This window comes from Meleagris gallopavo, chromosome 12, assembly GCF_000146605.3.
Source record: "Meleagris gallopavo isolate NT-WF06-2002-E0010 breed Aviagen turkey brand Nicholas breeding stock chromosome 12, Turkey_5.1, whole genome shotgun sequence".
NCBI classification, from domain to species: domain Eukaryota; kingdom Metazoa; phylum Chordata; class Aves; order Galliformes; family Phasianidae; genus Meleagris; species Meleagris gallopavo.
This window is the reverse complement of record NC_015022.2, coordinates 13848628-13865096: the sequence shown is the minus strand read 5'-3', so window position 1 is coordinate 13865096 and position 16469 is coordinate 13848628. Positions and strand designations below refer to the sequence as shown.

At 37.8% G+C, this 16469-nt stretch overlaps 1 protein-coding gene across 5 annotated transcripts in view; it reads right to left on the bottom strand.

Annotated features, from left to right (window-relative positions):
• CHD2 (chromodomain helicase DNA binding protein 2) overlaps positions 1-16469 on the bottom strand; it is an 81225-nt gene that overhangs the window by 50330 nt on the left and 14426 nt on the right. For 2 of the 5 annotated variants that reach the window (XM_031555335.1, XM_031555337.1), the window contains exons 1-2: positions 778-2956; positions 307-440 (exon numbers count right to left, since the gene is read on the bottom strand). In XM_031555335.1, coding sequence (XP_031411195.1) covers positions 307-368 — 62 coding nt within the window. In that variant the 5' untranslated portion in view covers positions 369-440; positions 778-2956. Of the gene's footprint in view, positions 1-306; positions 441-773; positions 4014-9531; positions 9589-13452; positions 13533-14229; positions 14302-16469 lie in introns of those variants that run through there. The other 3 variants (XM_031555340.1, XM_031555336.1, XM_031555339.1) reach the window with 3 other exon arrangements.

The window sequence follows — 16469 nt, the reverse complement described above, 5'->3', positions numbered from 1 at the left end:
AGCACAAAAACCTAAAAACTGAAATTCAAAAGCTGGAAAAACATCATACAGAGAAAAGGGCTCCCCTGAATAAAGGTACAGTACCTTTTGACTATGACATGGGCCCTTAAGTCACAACACAACTTTCAGAAATTGCTACCAAAAAATTAGGGTGTGGCATGCTAACAATCTCAAGGTCATTCCTTAAAAAGGAAACAAAAATCAGTAAAATGTTTTGTATTAAGCACTGACAGTAACCCAAGGCTGTCAAAGTAAACAGGGTATTCACAGGTTTTACAAAAAAAAAAGAAAGTTGATAGATCATACCTCGATGCATTGCTGTGGACTGAACCCTCCTCTCCTTGGCTTTTGTCCTTATTTCTCATCATCTTTTTATTCTTAAATAATAAGAGGGGGTCAGGGATGTCTGCTTGCTTTGAAGTCCTGTGCCCAGGTATTTACTGTCAAAAGTTGAAAGAAAGGTAAGGTCCCAGCTCGTTTCACTGGCTTTCATTATCAGGAACAAAGTCCTGACGCTGCAATGATATTGTTATAACAATACACAAAACTGATCGACACAGCAAAACGGAGATTTAAAACAAATAATCATTTTTTAGAGAAAAAAATACGAGGGAATAAACATTGAAGAGGAGCATCCTGCAAACTTTCCCAAAGTAACACTGGATGCAAATAATCTCTATCTTATTGCGTCATCCGAATACAGCCCAAATCGGTCGAAAATCAAAGTACTTAAAACGGCAGAAATCTAAAAATTATTATTATTAATTGCTCACCTACCTGATCCATGCACCGCCGCCAGGACCAAGTCGATCTTAGTTTCGGGTCGTGGAAAAACATTAGATCCAAAATATTTAGAGTTCGAATGATAAAATACGAAATTCAGAAAAAGAAAAAATATATATATTCTAATCCCAAAAATATGCTGTCGGTAAAGCAAAAGAAACGATAATTAGTACAAAAATGTCCGGGGGAAAAAGCTCATTAGGAGAGCGCACAAAAATGGAGGTACGCCATGGCTTCTAAGCTGGAAAAACAACGACCTGGGCTCTCTCCACGGCTTCTTCTTTCCAGCAAGGCACGAAAAGGGAGCCCTCAAAAGCTGCTTTTCTGCCCGAAAAAGGTCCGCTCGGCCCCCTATTAGTGCCTAGGAGAGGCAAGGGGCTGTGGGGGCCCCCTGAGGCTGCCCGAAAGTTAGGGAAAGTTGCGTAAAGTGTTAGGGAAGGCACGGAGCTGAGCGCGCTCTCTCTAAGGCACAGCCGCCATCTAGAGCTCCTTCCCAGCTCTGAGCTCTGCCTTTGATTGACACTCTCTACATTTACCCCACAACTCAGGTGATGTACCATGGACCCACCCCTTCATTTCTACCAAAAAAAGAGATAGCCTCCACCTAAAGGGTGCCTGCTACCCCCCACAGCCCTGGCTCCTTCCAACTACCCCAGCAGAAGGGGCACCTTAACCCCCTGTGGCTCAGCCACCCTTTTGAAACCAGAAAGAAACGTAATTTGTTCCTTTTGTTTTAAAGATTTGCTAAATATTTCAGTGCATGGGCTAAAATTACTTCCTCCCTGGACAGGAAGTGCTGCTGCTACAAGCCATTTTGAAAGAATGGCAGTGGAGCTCACAGCCATGCAGCCAGCAACAGCCCACCTTGGGGGTCACCCCACCCGAGGGGCATTTATTTTTAAATTAAGTCATAGTACCCCCAGACAAAAGCTCTTCCTTTTGTCATCCAATACTTGCACGTAGTGCTTGGGACAGAAGCGCCACGAGCTCCTGAAAAAGCCCCACAGTGCTACCAACCCCTTCCAGCTCAACAGCGCCTCCCTAGTGGTCTGTCCCTGCAACACAAATCCAACTGCTATGGCAACCTCATCAGCGATGTGAAGGCACTGCTGTAGAATAAGTCTCACACCATTAAATGAATTATTTCTCATTTCCATTCTTAAGTCATTAATATTTGCCAGGAAATTTTAAACAAAGGAATTCAAAGCCGCGAAACATCCAAGATGCGTATTCAGAAATCAAGCCACATCTACAGTCCAACATCTGGGGTACCGAGAAGACATATCATAGAAGAGATGGAGCAGAACCAAGCATCCCCAGCCTCTTCATCCTGACCGCCATTTGTCTTCCCCACAAGCAACAGACAACTTAAATCACAAGGACTTCTTCCATATTTGTAGCCATCACAACCAGAGACGGAAATCAGCCACTGGGTAACTGATGGAGGAGAAGAGGGCAATGGGCAAGTTCCAATGTCTACAAGGACCATCCGCAGCACAGCATCCCAACAGCTTGGAAACATTGGCTTCCACAGCTGAACCAATAAATTTCCTTGGAACTCTACACACTTGCTCTCCATTTGTGCCAACAACCTATCATATCTCCATACCAAGAGGTGCAATAAGGTACACTCTCCTGTCAGCATCCACTTCACTGAACGTCAGTTTACCAATGATTTACAGAAGACCCCTTAACACCTAAACTAGAACCAAGGAGTACGACAACAAAATTGCAAATGCTTTCGGTTAACAGTAAGGAAAATCCACTCATCTGAATGTGGACCTCTAAGTTGGTCCCAACATCCAACACCACCTCATAAAGCATGGCAAAAGCAAACTTCAATAGGCAAGCGTTGACATCAACATCATCGAAATAGCTGGACCAAACAAGCATGAACAATTCACTATGGTAAAACTGGATATTTCTAAAGAGGCCTAAAGGAGCAAAATCACTGAATACCCCATTTCCTTCTCTCCTTTCTTTTCCTTAAAAAATAAACAAACAAACAAAAACAAACAAAAAAACCAAAAACAACAACAAAAAACTCCATTGCTTAAGTTCTCAGAATGAGATCTGTCTTACACACGAAGACCAAATTGACATAGACAACCATGAATTTCAAGTGAAATGTACTTGAAATATAGTTCAATTATTTCATTCACAAAAAGATCTGGTAATTTTTTTTTTTTTTTTTTAACATAAGAACCACTTTCAAATTCATTTGAAAAAGCAACCATCAGATGCAGCAGTAAGAAAATTAACACAGCTTTCCTCATCAAATACATGGTACAGAATCAGGAAGCTATGCCCACATTAAATAGTGGTGAAACAGATTAGGTACACGTACAGAACAATTTTAGGAAAATAGACTGTTTATGAAGTATGTTGTCCAGGAAGTCTGGTAACAGTTTCTGTGCACACACACGACTGAATAAGCACATCTTACAAACCTACAGAAAACATTTAAGTACTCCTTTATTATAACACATTTACCCAGCCTTCAATATGATACTGATTCCACCTTAAAATAACTTCAGAAAGTTTAGGAGAAGCACCCTGACAACACACCAAGTTTAGAAAAAGTGCCCAACATTAAGCACCTGAATGAACAAACCAAAATAAATATTCATTAGAAGTCATAGCAAAGTGAAGATAATTTGTAAATGAAAACCACATTTTAAACATTAAGAACATAAGAAATTTTTACCTTGCCTTTAGTGCTTGGCAGCTAAAGTATTTCTCACTTTCATAGCAAACAAAAATATAACACTTAAATATCAACATGACCAAGAAAATATTCAGCCAGAAAGGACAAACACAAAGCATGAAAGAAACCAAAACCTTTTATTAAGTCACTTTAAAAAAAAAAAAATACATTTTGTCCAATGGGATAGTAACAGATTTCTTACCAAATTCATTTCCCTCTTAAACATATATAATCTGAGAATAAAATTTTACCACCCAATCCTCAAACAGATCCATCACTGGATAACCACTGACCCAGTCCCCTGATCAATTCAAGTGCAAAGTCCATTTTGATTGGATGATCACAACCCAGATCTTCTCTGGTTTAAAAAACACAGGAGTCCACGTTTTAACGTGCTTCTCTTGGACAGAAATATCACAGCACTCATGCATTAGTCCACTTCCTCAACCTCTCAATCAAGAGTGGAACTGCCATCTTGTTCTCATTCGTAGACTCCTTTTGACATTCTTCATCTTACTGGATTCTTAATGGAAAATTAAAAGAAAAACGCTGTTGGAATACAGATCATCTTATCTTTAAACTAAAGCATTCAACAACAGTACCTTAGAATACGCTTCATTCCATATCATGCACCCAAAAATATCTATTTTTATCACCAACTAAGAAGGTCATCAGTTCAAAAGGCAAAAATATGAACTTTAATCCAAACTGTAAAGAAGCAGAGGAGGAATGATTTCAACTTCAAGAACCCTTTTCAGGCCCCATAAGCTCCATTTAATCTTTTTTCCTATAGTGTTAAAACACTAGATAAATCAATAGTAGGAAACATGAGATATTTGCCCTCTTTACCATCTTTATTGGTCTGACCCATCAACTAAAGCTGACACTGCTTAGAAAAGCCAATTTAATTATAAATAACCCCAAAATTTTCAACCGCTGTTCACTGTCCTTTCTTCTAAACACAGTGATCCACCAAAACCAACACAAAAGTATGAAAACTGGCTTCCTACATAAAGACAGTGACTGGAAACAAGACATTCTTGACATTACACCATCATAATCCAGTTTTCTAGCTTATGGGAGACGTACAGTTCAACAACAACAACAACAAAAAAAAAACACTTATAAACAAACAGGATGGCTGATCTGGTTACTACTGAGAAGAAACATGTCAGAAAGCAGATGAATATGGTCACAAGTCAGATTAGTTGCTTTAGCAAAATCACCATATTACTCCTGAGCCATATTCCAACTTCATCTTCATATAACAACAATCTAGCCCACAGGTGAATTACAAAAACTAAACTTCTCAAATGAATTCTATGTGATAAGCAAAAATCAAATGTCTCCATCTTTATGTTTTCTTCCAAGAATAAGAAGCTTGGGTACTTCAAGGAAACTACTCGTACTCCTAACACTCAAACATCAAGTACAGGAAGTTACTCTATGGTCAAAATATCATTCTAAGATGAACAATGACCACAAGAGAATAGATTGAAACACAATAAAGATTTTATAATGGCTTTATGATTTTGAGTACCTGCACTCTAACAATATATTTATATATTTTGTTTTGAATGTGCACAGCTTTAATCTCATTTTAGTCTGAAAGCTAACTCCACCCCTATGCTGCTCCTGTGAGAGTCCTGGGCACATTCTCAGAAGGGATACAGAAATTACCCACAGTACAGCAAGAATCAGTGGAGCCACCTAGTGGCCCCCCATTATCCAAGTTTCCCCATCTTCATCTCAAAATTACCAGTAAAAGCAAAGTAAATAGTGATGGAACCAGTGCAGCAGGCCTCCATCTGACTTCCACAATCACCTACTGGCCTTATGCTCCATTCCTCTATAGCTAAGTTTACTCCTTGATTTAAACACAATGGAAAAACAGTACAACGCATAGAAGTGGAATGCAGGATCTTGTCATCCACTCTCCTTAATAAACACTGTGCATCATTTGCACTACAAACAGTGTTTAGTCACGAGATCTTTGATTTCTGCTTCTGAAAACGTACATATTTGCCTAAGTTCTTTGTTTCAAGCATTCAATTCATCCTCGTTTAGGACAAATTAAATATCTGGAAGGGTTTCTTTTCATTGCTAACCTAAAAAAACAGTTTGTGAGTTGGCTGATTGGTTTGAATGATCGTTTGATATACTAGCCTACTTTCAAACTCATTCAGCCATTTGAAAATCAAGTATTATTATAAAATAAATAATTATTTTTAACAATAATGTTCAAACATGTACCAAAACATGAGGGGGGAGGGGGAGGGAAAAAAATCACTGATACAAATTTGTACACTATTGTTATGATCAAATATTCAGAAGCATTAACAGGAGCGCATTGGAAGCCCTACAAATAGTATCTTTAAAATGTTTTATTTATTTCAAGAAATAAGTGGATTTAATTATTGATAATAGCTTTCCCCACTCAAAAACGTAATTTAGTTATATATCACTCAACCTTGAAAGGCCCTTTTCAGTTGAGTTAGCTTTCTGCCTTAAACACTAATGAGATCTGCCAAGAAACATTTAAGGGCAAATTTCTTTAGTAGATTCACCTACATTTGGCAGTACAAAAACTTTACAAGTAATCCTGTCACATTCACTTCACACTCTTCTTTTGACCTTGCAAAATAATTAGCAGTAAACAGAACTGTTAGCATAATTAAGAAAATGCTGCAACAGCTACTGGTCTAGAAGTTGTTTGTGCATCAAGAAGATGCCACAGTAATGGCTAAAGTCTTAAAAGCAATCAATATGCTTCAGGTGAAACTTACTTCTTCATTAAGTGATTTCACAGTACTTGTTTGCTTACAAGTTGTCTTCACGAAAAAGATGGCTAAGAAATTTCAGCAGCATTGCTAAAATATTCTCCTCCACTAAGACATATGCAGTGATCTTGCATTTAGTGTAACCATCAATAGCCAAATTTCTGCCAGATAGCATGAATACTTAATTCCTTCTGCGGAATTCTGACATCAGCTAGACAATAGTCCCATTTTTCCAACTTCTATTGCCTACTATTTGATGTATTTGTTTCCATACCCAGTAGAATGGCCAAGATAAAGAAAAGGACCTGGTGGTCAATGTAATACTGTTTCCCTCAAGCTGGTAACCACTGGTAATAAATTGACCAGTCTGGCAAACTGGTAACATTTTTGAAACATCTGTGCTTACAAAGCTTTTGCTTCAGATACTTATGTGATACTGTATCTGTTCAGAGACCAAAGCAGCAACAGACATCCCTTACTGCTCAAACTGTGGTCTCATTTTTTTGGTGTCAGCTGAAAGCCTTTCTGAAGTACTGAGATTGAAGACCAATGGCAAGATATAAAACAGCCACGTATGAGTGCAAGTGTGTAAGACACCAACACAGTTACAAGTTCTTCAGACTGAAGTCTCTCATACTCCAAGGCTTGTATACAAGAATAGAAATTGCTTGCTGAAGAAACGGACTCCAACAGAGGGAGCTGAATGGACAGAACGAGGTTCTGGCAGATGAAACCTCAAGTTCTGTATTTCAAAGCTGATTAAAAATTTTACTTTCAAGAATCATTAAAGATTTTGAAGATTCCTCTGGTAACTTTTGCACTAGAAGGAAAAGCAGATGTGCCCTCTGTTGACATTAAGAGTCTCCAAGTAAGTAACTCGGTGCTCTGGGCAGTCCAAAGTCCCCTTTCACATTACTGCACGTTCAAGTAAGCACAGCAGTGAAAAAACAATTCATGTGGGATCATGGATTTCTAACTGAGAAAAGCAGTTTTCCAGGTTTTTCAGATTTAAAGATTAACATAAGATGTGACCAAGGACAGACTTCATGCACAGATGCACTTTACAGGAGTACTATTTTCAAAACCAACCATAAGTTTCATTTAAACAAAAAGTATCTTGAATGAACATAAGCCACGTAGATTTTACAGCACATAGCAAAGTACGTTAACTTCATTAAAGCTCCTAGTGCTTTCCTCTCCCATCTAATTAAGAAAGGAATTAAAAATCAGAAGTATTTTAAAAGTGTATTAAAACATGTTAAAAGCAAGATCTATGCTAGCAGGTAACCAGATACGGTACTAAAATAAGCTTTTCAAGACTCAAACATTCCTACGTTCTTTTGCAAATTCATTTTGATTTAACAGATCTTGAAGACAACTAACTCCAATTGTCAGTTTCACATTTATCCTTTCCTTGAGGTAAAGATTAAAAAATAAGGACAGAAAAATTACCCAGTGTGTAACTTGAAGCCTAATCCCTCCTCAACAAACCAGATCTGACACAGCTTATTTACATTTCAATGACAAAAAATGGAAAAACATACAGCAAAATGAAAGAGGTAAATATTTCATAGACAAGTGCAACACATTAATAAATCATGCTTAGATATTATAGCAGATGATCAGGGAAGAAAGGTAACAGTGGACAGCAGCTCAGCAAGTTTCAAGGAACAGCTAGAAAGAATAACATCTGCTTACAACATCTGAAGAAATAAGCTGTTTTGCATACACTTGCACAATGAAAGGTAGTTTAATACTTGTAGAAGAACATAATAAAATTCAGAGAACAGAACTGGTGAAACGCTAAGCCAAGATTACCAAAACATGCCCGCACACTAAATTGAATTCCTTAAGGTTAGTCTTTTCCACTCTTTTGCTTCATGACCCCGCACACTCAGTGATAAAATACTCCAAAATGAAGCGTAACAAAAGTAGCACAAGGCCACAACACGATTCTGGAGCGAATAAGGACTCTCCCCCCCACGCTCCTTTTTCCTTTCCAAAGAACTCTCTCTACCTTAGTCCTCACATCACAGGAACAGAACAGAAGAAAGCAAGTGAGTTGGGAGCAGCTGCTTTTCTAGCACGTGAGGCAGCTTTGATGGCATTTGGTTCTAGTGAAGTGTGGTTACTGGAGGTTGCTGCTAACATAGCCAGTTAAAAGTTAACAGCTACCGTGTATCACTGAAATTAGGGAGAATCTGCATCTTGGAACATGTTTTTCAAGCTACCTGCAGCCTAAGGCAGGCACTACTCAATCAGATAGAAAGAACTGTCTCCAAGAAATTGTTTCTTTTAAAGAAACGTACATTCTGAAGCACAGTTCCACAGGAATACAGAGCCTCCCACTAAAAAGTCAGTTGATGTACACAAATCCAATGGATGGCCTAACTGAAAATGTAGAACCAGGAGCTGGAACTTTAAGCAGACAGGAAAACAAAAGGACTTGAGTATTTCACAGCTCCTAAAAGAGTCACAGAACGTGCCAGAGTCAGCAAATGGCTATCGAGACCCAACTGCTTTCAGTAAAGCGAGGTGGAATCTATTCCATCCCCACGTTCATCCAGTGCAGAACTGAATAAACTCTTCTACTCTACTGTCATTTTTACATGTTGACTATATGGGGAATGATTCTTAAATGAAAATTTATCAGCTAGCAGTTTAATGCAGCAAGCTGTATTACAACTTTCTGCAAAGCTGAAACACTCCGAAAGATGAACAGAAACAGAATAATGTAGAAGAAAAAAGTCTGCAGAGACAATTACTATCTGCTCAAAGCCATTCTCTTGAGGCTGACAGAAGCATAAAAGGACAACATGAAATGCTTGTAAGGCAAATTTATCCTGCTGTGACACTTTCCGCACCATTTGTTACCTAAATTTTAAGTGCAGAATATTCCCTTGTAGTGACAGGCATTTGTGTATCAAGCCCTTCTAAACTAGCAAATTTATGATTCAATAATGCTTGTAAATATGGAGTTCAGTGACAGAAGCAGCAGACCAGAATACCACAATTACATATGAAAGCTCTTCTCCAGAAAGATAGCTTTTGTTTCTTATAGCTCAGCAAGAATGCTGCTGTGGTCCTCCTAAGAGAGCCTTGTAGAAACACACACATGCACAGCAATACATTTTCAAGGACTTCAGAATGTATTCAGCCAAAAACTTCAGCAAGTTCAACATTACAGCCATATGTTGGTTCTTTTCTTTCTTAGTTGCTATTACAGCTAAAATGTAATCATTATTAAGAATAACAACTTACCAGTGCTTCAACCAAGAGCAGTTATTTTGCTTACAGTAAATCATTTCCTCAACACATCTGCAGGGAAAACAGTATGTTAAATGCTTAAATTAATAGGAAAAAAAATAAAACATAGACAAGGATGTAGCAGACCAGAACACGAGCCTAGGCTTATGACAGAAGTTCCCCCCTTGAATAAAAGCACTCCCAAGCATGAAGTATGGAAGGCACTTTTATGAATAATCTGAACCTGAGGGATGACTGGGCAACCTGCAATCAAAGAATCTGTACAACTCTCCCCCAAAAAACTATTCATCAATCTCCTGAAGAGAAAATAAACCAAGTGGAAACATGCTGAAACTGATCTGCCTTCCACAAAAAAGTAATTAAAATACTCATTTCACAAATAGGTGGTATCAGTTAGATGCAGTAGGATAGTTTAACAGACTCACATGGAACAAGTTATTTGATCTGTATCTTACAAAGCTGCTCATTGTGGTCAAGTCCCAGATACGAAAACTCCACTTGGAAAATGCTTATTGGCAATCCCCACTGATAAACATCTATTAAGAATCATGTTATGCAGAGGTAAAAAGATTAAAATAAAACCTGAAACGTCACAAACTGACCAATCCCTCTCCTTTTCTTACTGAATTTCATCCATACCAATCAACCTAGTCATGAGATACACAAGTTGCCTTCTAACCAGTGTAGAAGGAAACTGCTTCTCTCATGATCTCTCAGAATCTGTTTATACTAGAACACAGCCTCCAACAAAGTAAAAATTAATAAATCTGTATGATGACATTGAAGTGTGGTTCATTTCCTACAGTATTATACATTCCCATCTTCAAACTCATAGCTACTCAGAAAGAAAAATAGATGAACAGTTATTTCTTTGCTGTTACAATTCACTTGAAACAATTAATATGGGAAAAAATCCCTTTAGGAAGGAAAAATTAATAAAGATCATGAGTGCACAAGTGGCATAAACATGAAGGGTATGAAGATGAACATGGAATTTATGTTTAAAACATGTATTTAAAACGATGATCCAACAGCCGTTACTAAATGAAAGCACAAAATGAAGGCACTTCTAAAATGGTGGATGAGTGCTGTGCAGAACACAACATGGTTGCCAGCTTTTGATCATTCAAGAGGCACCTATCAGTCATTTACTCAGAACACACATAAAAAGCTTAAGATATGAACTAGATAAAGAGGCTTAATTATGTCCTTCAAGTCTCCTTCTCTCCTGTATCTAACATGACACTCAATAAAACGCTGAGTGTGTGATGTAATACATGAAGACCAAGTCAAGTCAACCACTGAAAGGTTTTCAACTTACAGCACTCAATCATTTCTAACAATGAAAATACATTATCTACCTTCAAGCTATTTTGTTTTCTTTAAATCTAGAGTTAGCATTCATTTAAAGTAATTGCTCAGAAACTTGTATGAGGACATGAAACCCAGCCTTGTAACAGTACAAAGTAAAACCTTCCTCTACCAAAACACTCAAGTTCAGAGCCGACCAAACAGCACTCTTCCCAACTCAGCAAAACGTTGGAGAACAGATCTAGTATTTGTTGTGGTGGCACTGCTAAGAAGTAGTGAAACCTCTCTACATTGAACAGATAAATCAAGCAGTGAATTTTCTAAACAACACTAAGATATATGTTAATGTACATAAACATATGATCACTTTTTCACTATTTTCGAACACACTGTAACAATTTAGTTTACAACTGTTAATACCCATGAGGTATTCACTCCCTAGCTATTCAATGCACCACAAAGGCTGAATGCTTACACCAAGAGCAGCAGACTGGGAAGACAGTAAACACAAGCTTAAGACAATTAACACGTCTATTTCCAATTTAGGGTTCTTTCATACATGGCAAATTAAACATCTCTTAATCAAACCGGTCACGGTAACTGCTGTAGATAGCATATGATTTGATTTTTAAATAAATGTGGGCTTCTTTGGTAGTCTTACAGTTGTGTCTTATGTTTCCAGACTACAATGAGATGTTCTAAGTACCCACAGAAAACATGCTTTGCAGCACAGATGCTACTCCTTCACCAAGAGATTAGCACTAGTATGTCCATGAAGCAGGAAAACACGTCTCCTTTCACAATGAGGTGAGACGAGCTGCTCTTAAACCACTGACTTGACACTACATTCTTTATCAGGAGAAAATAAGAAAGTATTTTTGTGAAGATGATACAACCTATAGCCATTCCACTGGTTTTCCACAAGAGCTGTCAATCCTACAAATGTTACACCTCATTAATATGCTGCAGTGTGGTCATGAACTTAAACCTTTCCTCGAGTCCCAGAAAGGCATACCCAAATTAAGGAGCAAACTGCCACTTACTAAATGAAAACACGTTCATACAAAAACAAGAGACTCCAAAGAGGTCACAAAATCAGCAAGGGACTTTTAAAACTGTTTGTATTGTAAGTATCCACTCAGCACAAACAGCATCGTGATGGCATACACAAAGCACATAAAACAATTAAGACCGAAGAGCTTAATTTCATATGCATTCTAAAATGCTCGTGTCAGTCAAGATGACTCGGCTCATAAGCACTTTTTAAAAGCAAGTCATTAAAAGTGATAACTTTTGTAGCTTAAAGATATAGTATTAGGGTACAAATCTGGAGTTAGACTAATTCCATTATTACCAGCAAGGTCTGAATATGCTTTTATGTGAATCACAGCTTAGTCTACATAATAGACTGTAATATGCCTGGCAATTCTGGCCCCTCATAACTGAAGATTCACATGGGATTTCAAGTACGTTCTGCTGTTCTTCTCAAGGTATCAGATCATTCCTCCTAATTTCTACTTCTCAAACTTCTCCTCAAGCAGATGCACAACAAGGGTCCAGAATGCCCTGAACAACTTATTTCCTTTCTAATTAGCTGTGCTTTGCTGCAGCACATCCACGGAGCACGGTGCGTGTCTATTACCTGAAAACACTGACTGATTTCCATCTTGCCTATTGTGCGCAGTGAGTTACTGCTAAAAGTTCATTACAATACAAACAGATTTAAAATGCTTAATGAAAATAGGTATTTAACTCCTCTCATACGAGCAGGCTGAAGCTTCATCCAAGCCAAGGAGAATAGCTGCACTCAGGTAAGTCTGTAAAACTGGTCTTCTTAACTCATGAGAATGAATTGTGTATATTTAAAAGCAAATTGTAAGGAGTATTTTTGAGAGTTCTGCTGCATATCTCCAAGTAAATGCCTTTAAGCTCTTAGGTCCCGAATTTACACTGAAGGACATTAGCATCGTAAGCTGCGAAAGGAACCAGTTAAGACAGACAAACAAGATTCCCAACTTTTAATTATACAGTATTGAAAGCATGGCACAAATGTAACATGTTACTCTGTCTCTAAACACAGAACCTCAAAATGTAAAAAAAATAATAATAATAATCAAATATTGGAGCGCTGGTTAACTGATACTGCAAGGACAGCAAGATTTTTTTTTATTCAGACTGAGTGTGGGTTTAGGCTTCTAAGAGTAAAAAAAAATAGTTGAAAAGAGAATTTCTATGTTTTTTCTGTAAAAATAGTACATAAAAACTCACGAACATCACCTGTTAACAAATCAGTACCTTCAGTTTAAGTATTTCTAAAGTTTGATTGAACTGGTTGTCGTTGACAAGAATGGCAACTCCCATAAGCACAGGCTTACTTCACAGTTATGCTCACTTCAGATTCTTAAAAAATGTGTTATAAATAACATAAAAATCAGAAAATTAGTAAAGAGACTTGAGCATTATTTAGCACGTAATAGCAGTTCTCAAATGCACTGAGATTGGAAAGAAAATTCAACAAGATCTGAGCTTAAACACGTCACGTTTATTTCGCTTAAAAAATAACACATCTAGAATTAAGAACAAAAAACCAATGGTGTAACATACCTGGCACACACAGCATTCAGTTCTGATCAAGGTCTTTTACTTGACCAGCCATCTGAATCCTCCGTATCCATTAACAGCCTCTAAAGAAAAACAAAGCAAAAGAAACAAGTCTGTCAGAGAAGAAAGACACACACAGGTTTTATCTATGGTCTTAATGTTCTTGACCTATATAAACTTCTTGAAAACAATTGGGTGTCTTACAACTGATAAAAACTGTACCTAGAATACAAGGTAATATCTGTGTTTGTCAAGCATTAACATTCAGCTCTCCAAAACCAAAAAAGACCCCGCAGAACGGCCTTCTGCAGAAATACCTGGAGCCTGAAGTTATTCTGTCACACACAGATGTCACCATGTGCCCAAGCATTAATGCTACAAACTTTCTGAATACAAAAAATACAGTTCTTGAAGCTGAATGCCTGTTTTCACAGGTGAAACGGGACGCATGCAGTTACTTGGGTCTATACAAATACACTGTCATTTCCCCCAAATACAACATGTGTGTCTATTTACACACATGCAATCCACTTTCATAAATAACCTTAGAAAAGCTAAAGTGAAAAGGAGAGGTGGCGTGTATTTCATTAATTTCTGTAAGTCTAACCGTGTCTGCAGAAAGAAGGCACCCAAGAAGTCCAAGCCGTTTATAAAACGCGTTCCTTCCAACTTAAGCTGAATTTTTTTCCTTTTTTTCCCCACAGTAGTAAAAAAGCAAAACTCACAATCATCTAATTAACAATAACTGTACGTACTAACACAAGTTATAACCACTCTTACCTAAAAAAATAAGGTACCAACGATTCTTCTGGAAGCCATTCAGGAAATAAGGTCTTGTTCATGGAACTCTACCTGAAAGAAAACAAAAAACAAAAAAAGCAAATATTCAGCATTTTGCTTTGGAAAATTAGGACAAGATGCTTGAAATTTATTGACCTTTTGATGATTATTAAGTTAAGAAAAACTTACAATAGCAGTAACTGTATCTTTATAACTCAACTCTAAAAATAAAAGTACGGGTGACTGTACGTACTTGGCTGAAGAAAAACACAGGAGATGAAAAGTGACTGACACACAACATGCACAATCTATATTTCTGCATGAAGGGCTGTAATCTGCTCCTCTGTCTCCCATTCCTTTGACTAAAAGATCAAATGTTTAACCAGTTTAGTTTTTCTTTAGGAGTCATTTGTGTATTGCAGAACGTTTCTCAGTCCCTGCACTCTTCCCACATTAAAGTCCCTGCAAGTAGGGACGTTATTTAAAATTACTTGCTATCACTGCAAGTTCTGAAATGGTTTCTTCATTGGTCTCTCTGAATGCTAAGTCAAGAGTTACCTCATTTCCCCAAATAAGGTTTCTTTTGTGCCCTTCCGAATACAGTTTTAAAGCCTTCAGCTCTCCGACCTTTAATGAGATCCCAAACTGTGCTCCTCAACACAACCAACACCATATCTGCATCACCTTCAGCCAACTTCCCTCGCTTTTTGTGAAAAGCCTCAACATTTAATTCTGCAGCACTCACATTTACCATCGCTACTTCATACTCTGGAAGAAGTTTGAAATAATTCCATTTGTATGTAGGTAAATTAAAAATCATTTTCATGTTACGTTAAGGACCTAAATTAAAATACCAACATCCTATGTACACAAAAATGCACAGATATTAAACAAAATATGTTAAAAATTATAAGCAACTCATTGTGAGAGACAGTTGCTATTTTGGCTTCAGCAGCTGAAAGAAACAAACCAAAGCTATTTGAAAATATTTCCCCTCACATACTAAAAAAGAGCAAAATAATAGAGCCCCCCACCTAAAGCTAGAACTTTCTTTTCTGCAAAGTCTGCATGTCAGAACCTGTTCTGAACACTGCAGAACTGTTGCTGGAATTACAAAGCCATAATCCAAACCTAAAATACAGATACGAAGCACCCTGTGTAAAGGTGATACAAGTCCAATGGCTGCTCAAACTTCTATCTCCATCTCTAAAAAAGGCAGCTTTCATTGTTGCAACGATTCGTGTTTGTAGAGGAAATAATGAAAATGTAGGTTTACCTCTAACTGCAGCATTTAAAACCTGCAACGGAGTTTTATGATCTTGTACAACAGATGAATGCAATAAATATGGCAACACAATATCCAATAAAAACTGAAGTTCTTAATATTTACCTCCTGCTTTACTGCAATGACTTCTTACACATTTGGAATTACAGCTTTACCCCTAAATTGGTAATTGCTGAACGTAAGCCAGCACGAAACAAACATCAGACATTCCATTTAAACTTGCATTTTTTAAAAGTCTTGCAATAGGTGTCGGACAACTTCTAAATTATTAACAAGAAAAACAACGATAGAAATGCTGTATGAACAGAAATGACTGCAAGCTCCCTGAAAAATGCACGGACTGAACACCAGGTACAAAACTGTCACCCAATAAATGCTTTTTAAAAGCTTCTGTCACACGGGAACCCATTCGCCTCCGTATCGCGTAATTCCTATTTAAATAACTACCTTTTCTTCTCCTACCATCGCCTAAATCACAACCGTAGTATTTTGCCAACTTCAAACTACAGACTTGGCACCACCAATCTTTGTTTTCCTCATGTTTGGAAGTTTTCATATTGCCATTTAAATAGCAAAATCGTATCATCCGTAATTGTTAGAGTTTTCTTTAAAGTTCACCACCTGAACAACTGCTTTCCAAGTGCGGTATATTCCTATCCATTGTCTCAATAAAGTACCGAGCTGTCTCATCCGCAGCCTGTTTTTTTTTACTTGCTGGTTTAGAAAGAGTTAAAAGCCAACACCCCACCAAAAAAACCCACTAAGTTTTATTTTTAAGAGAAAAGGACATGGCGTCTTTGTTCTTATCAACTACGACAACATACCCCCATCCGAGCAGCGACGGGCAACAAACGCTCTTTAAACAGACGGGAGCTTCGGGGCTAAGCACGTAACTGCTGCCGTGCCACGGTCCGCACCCCCCGAGTTCTCGCTGCTGCAGCGTAGCCGTAGGGCG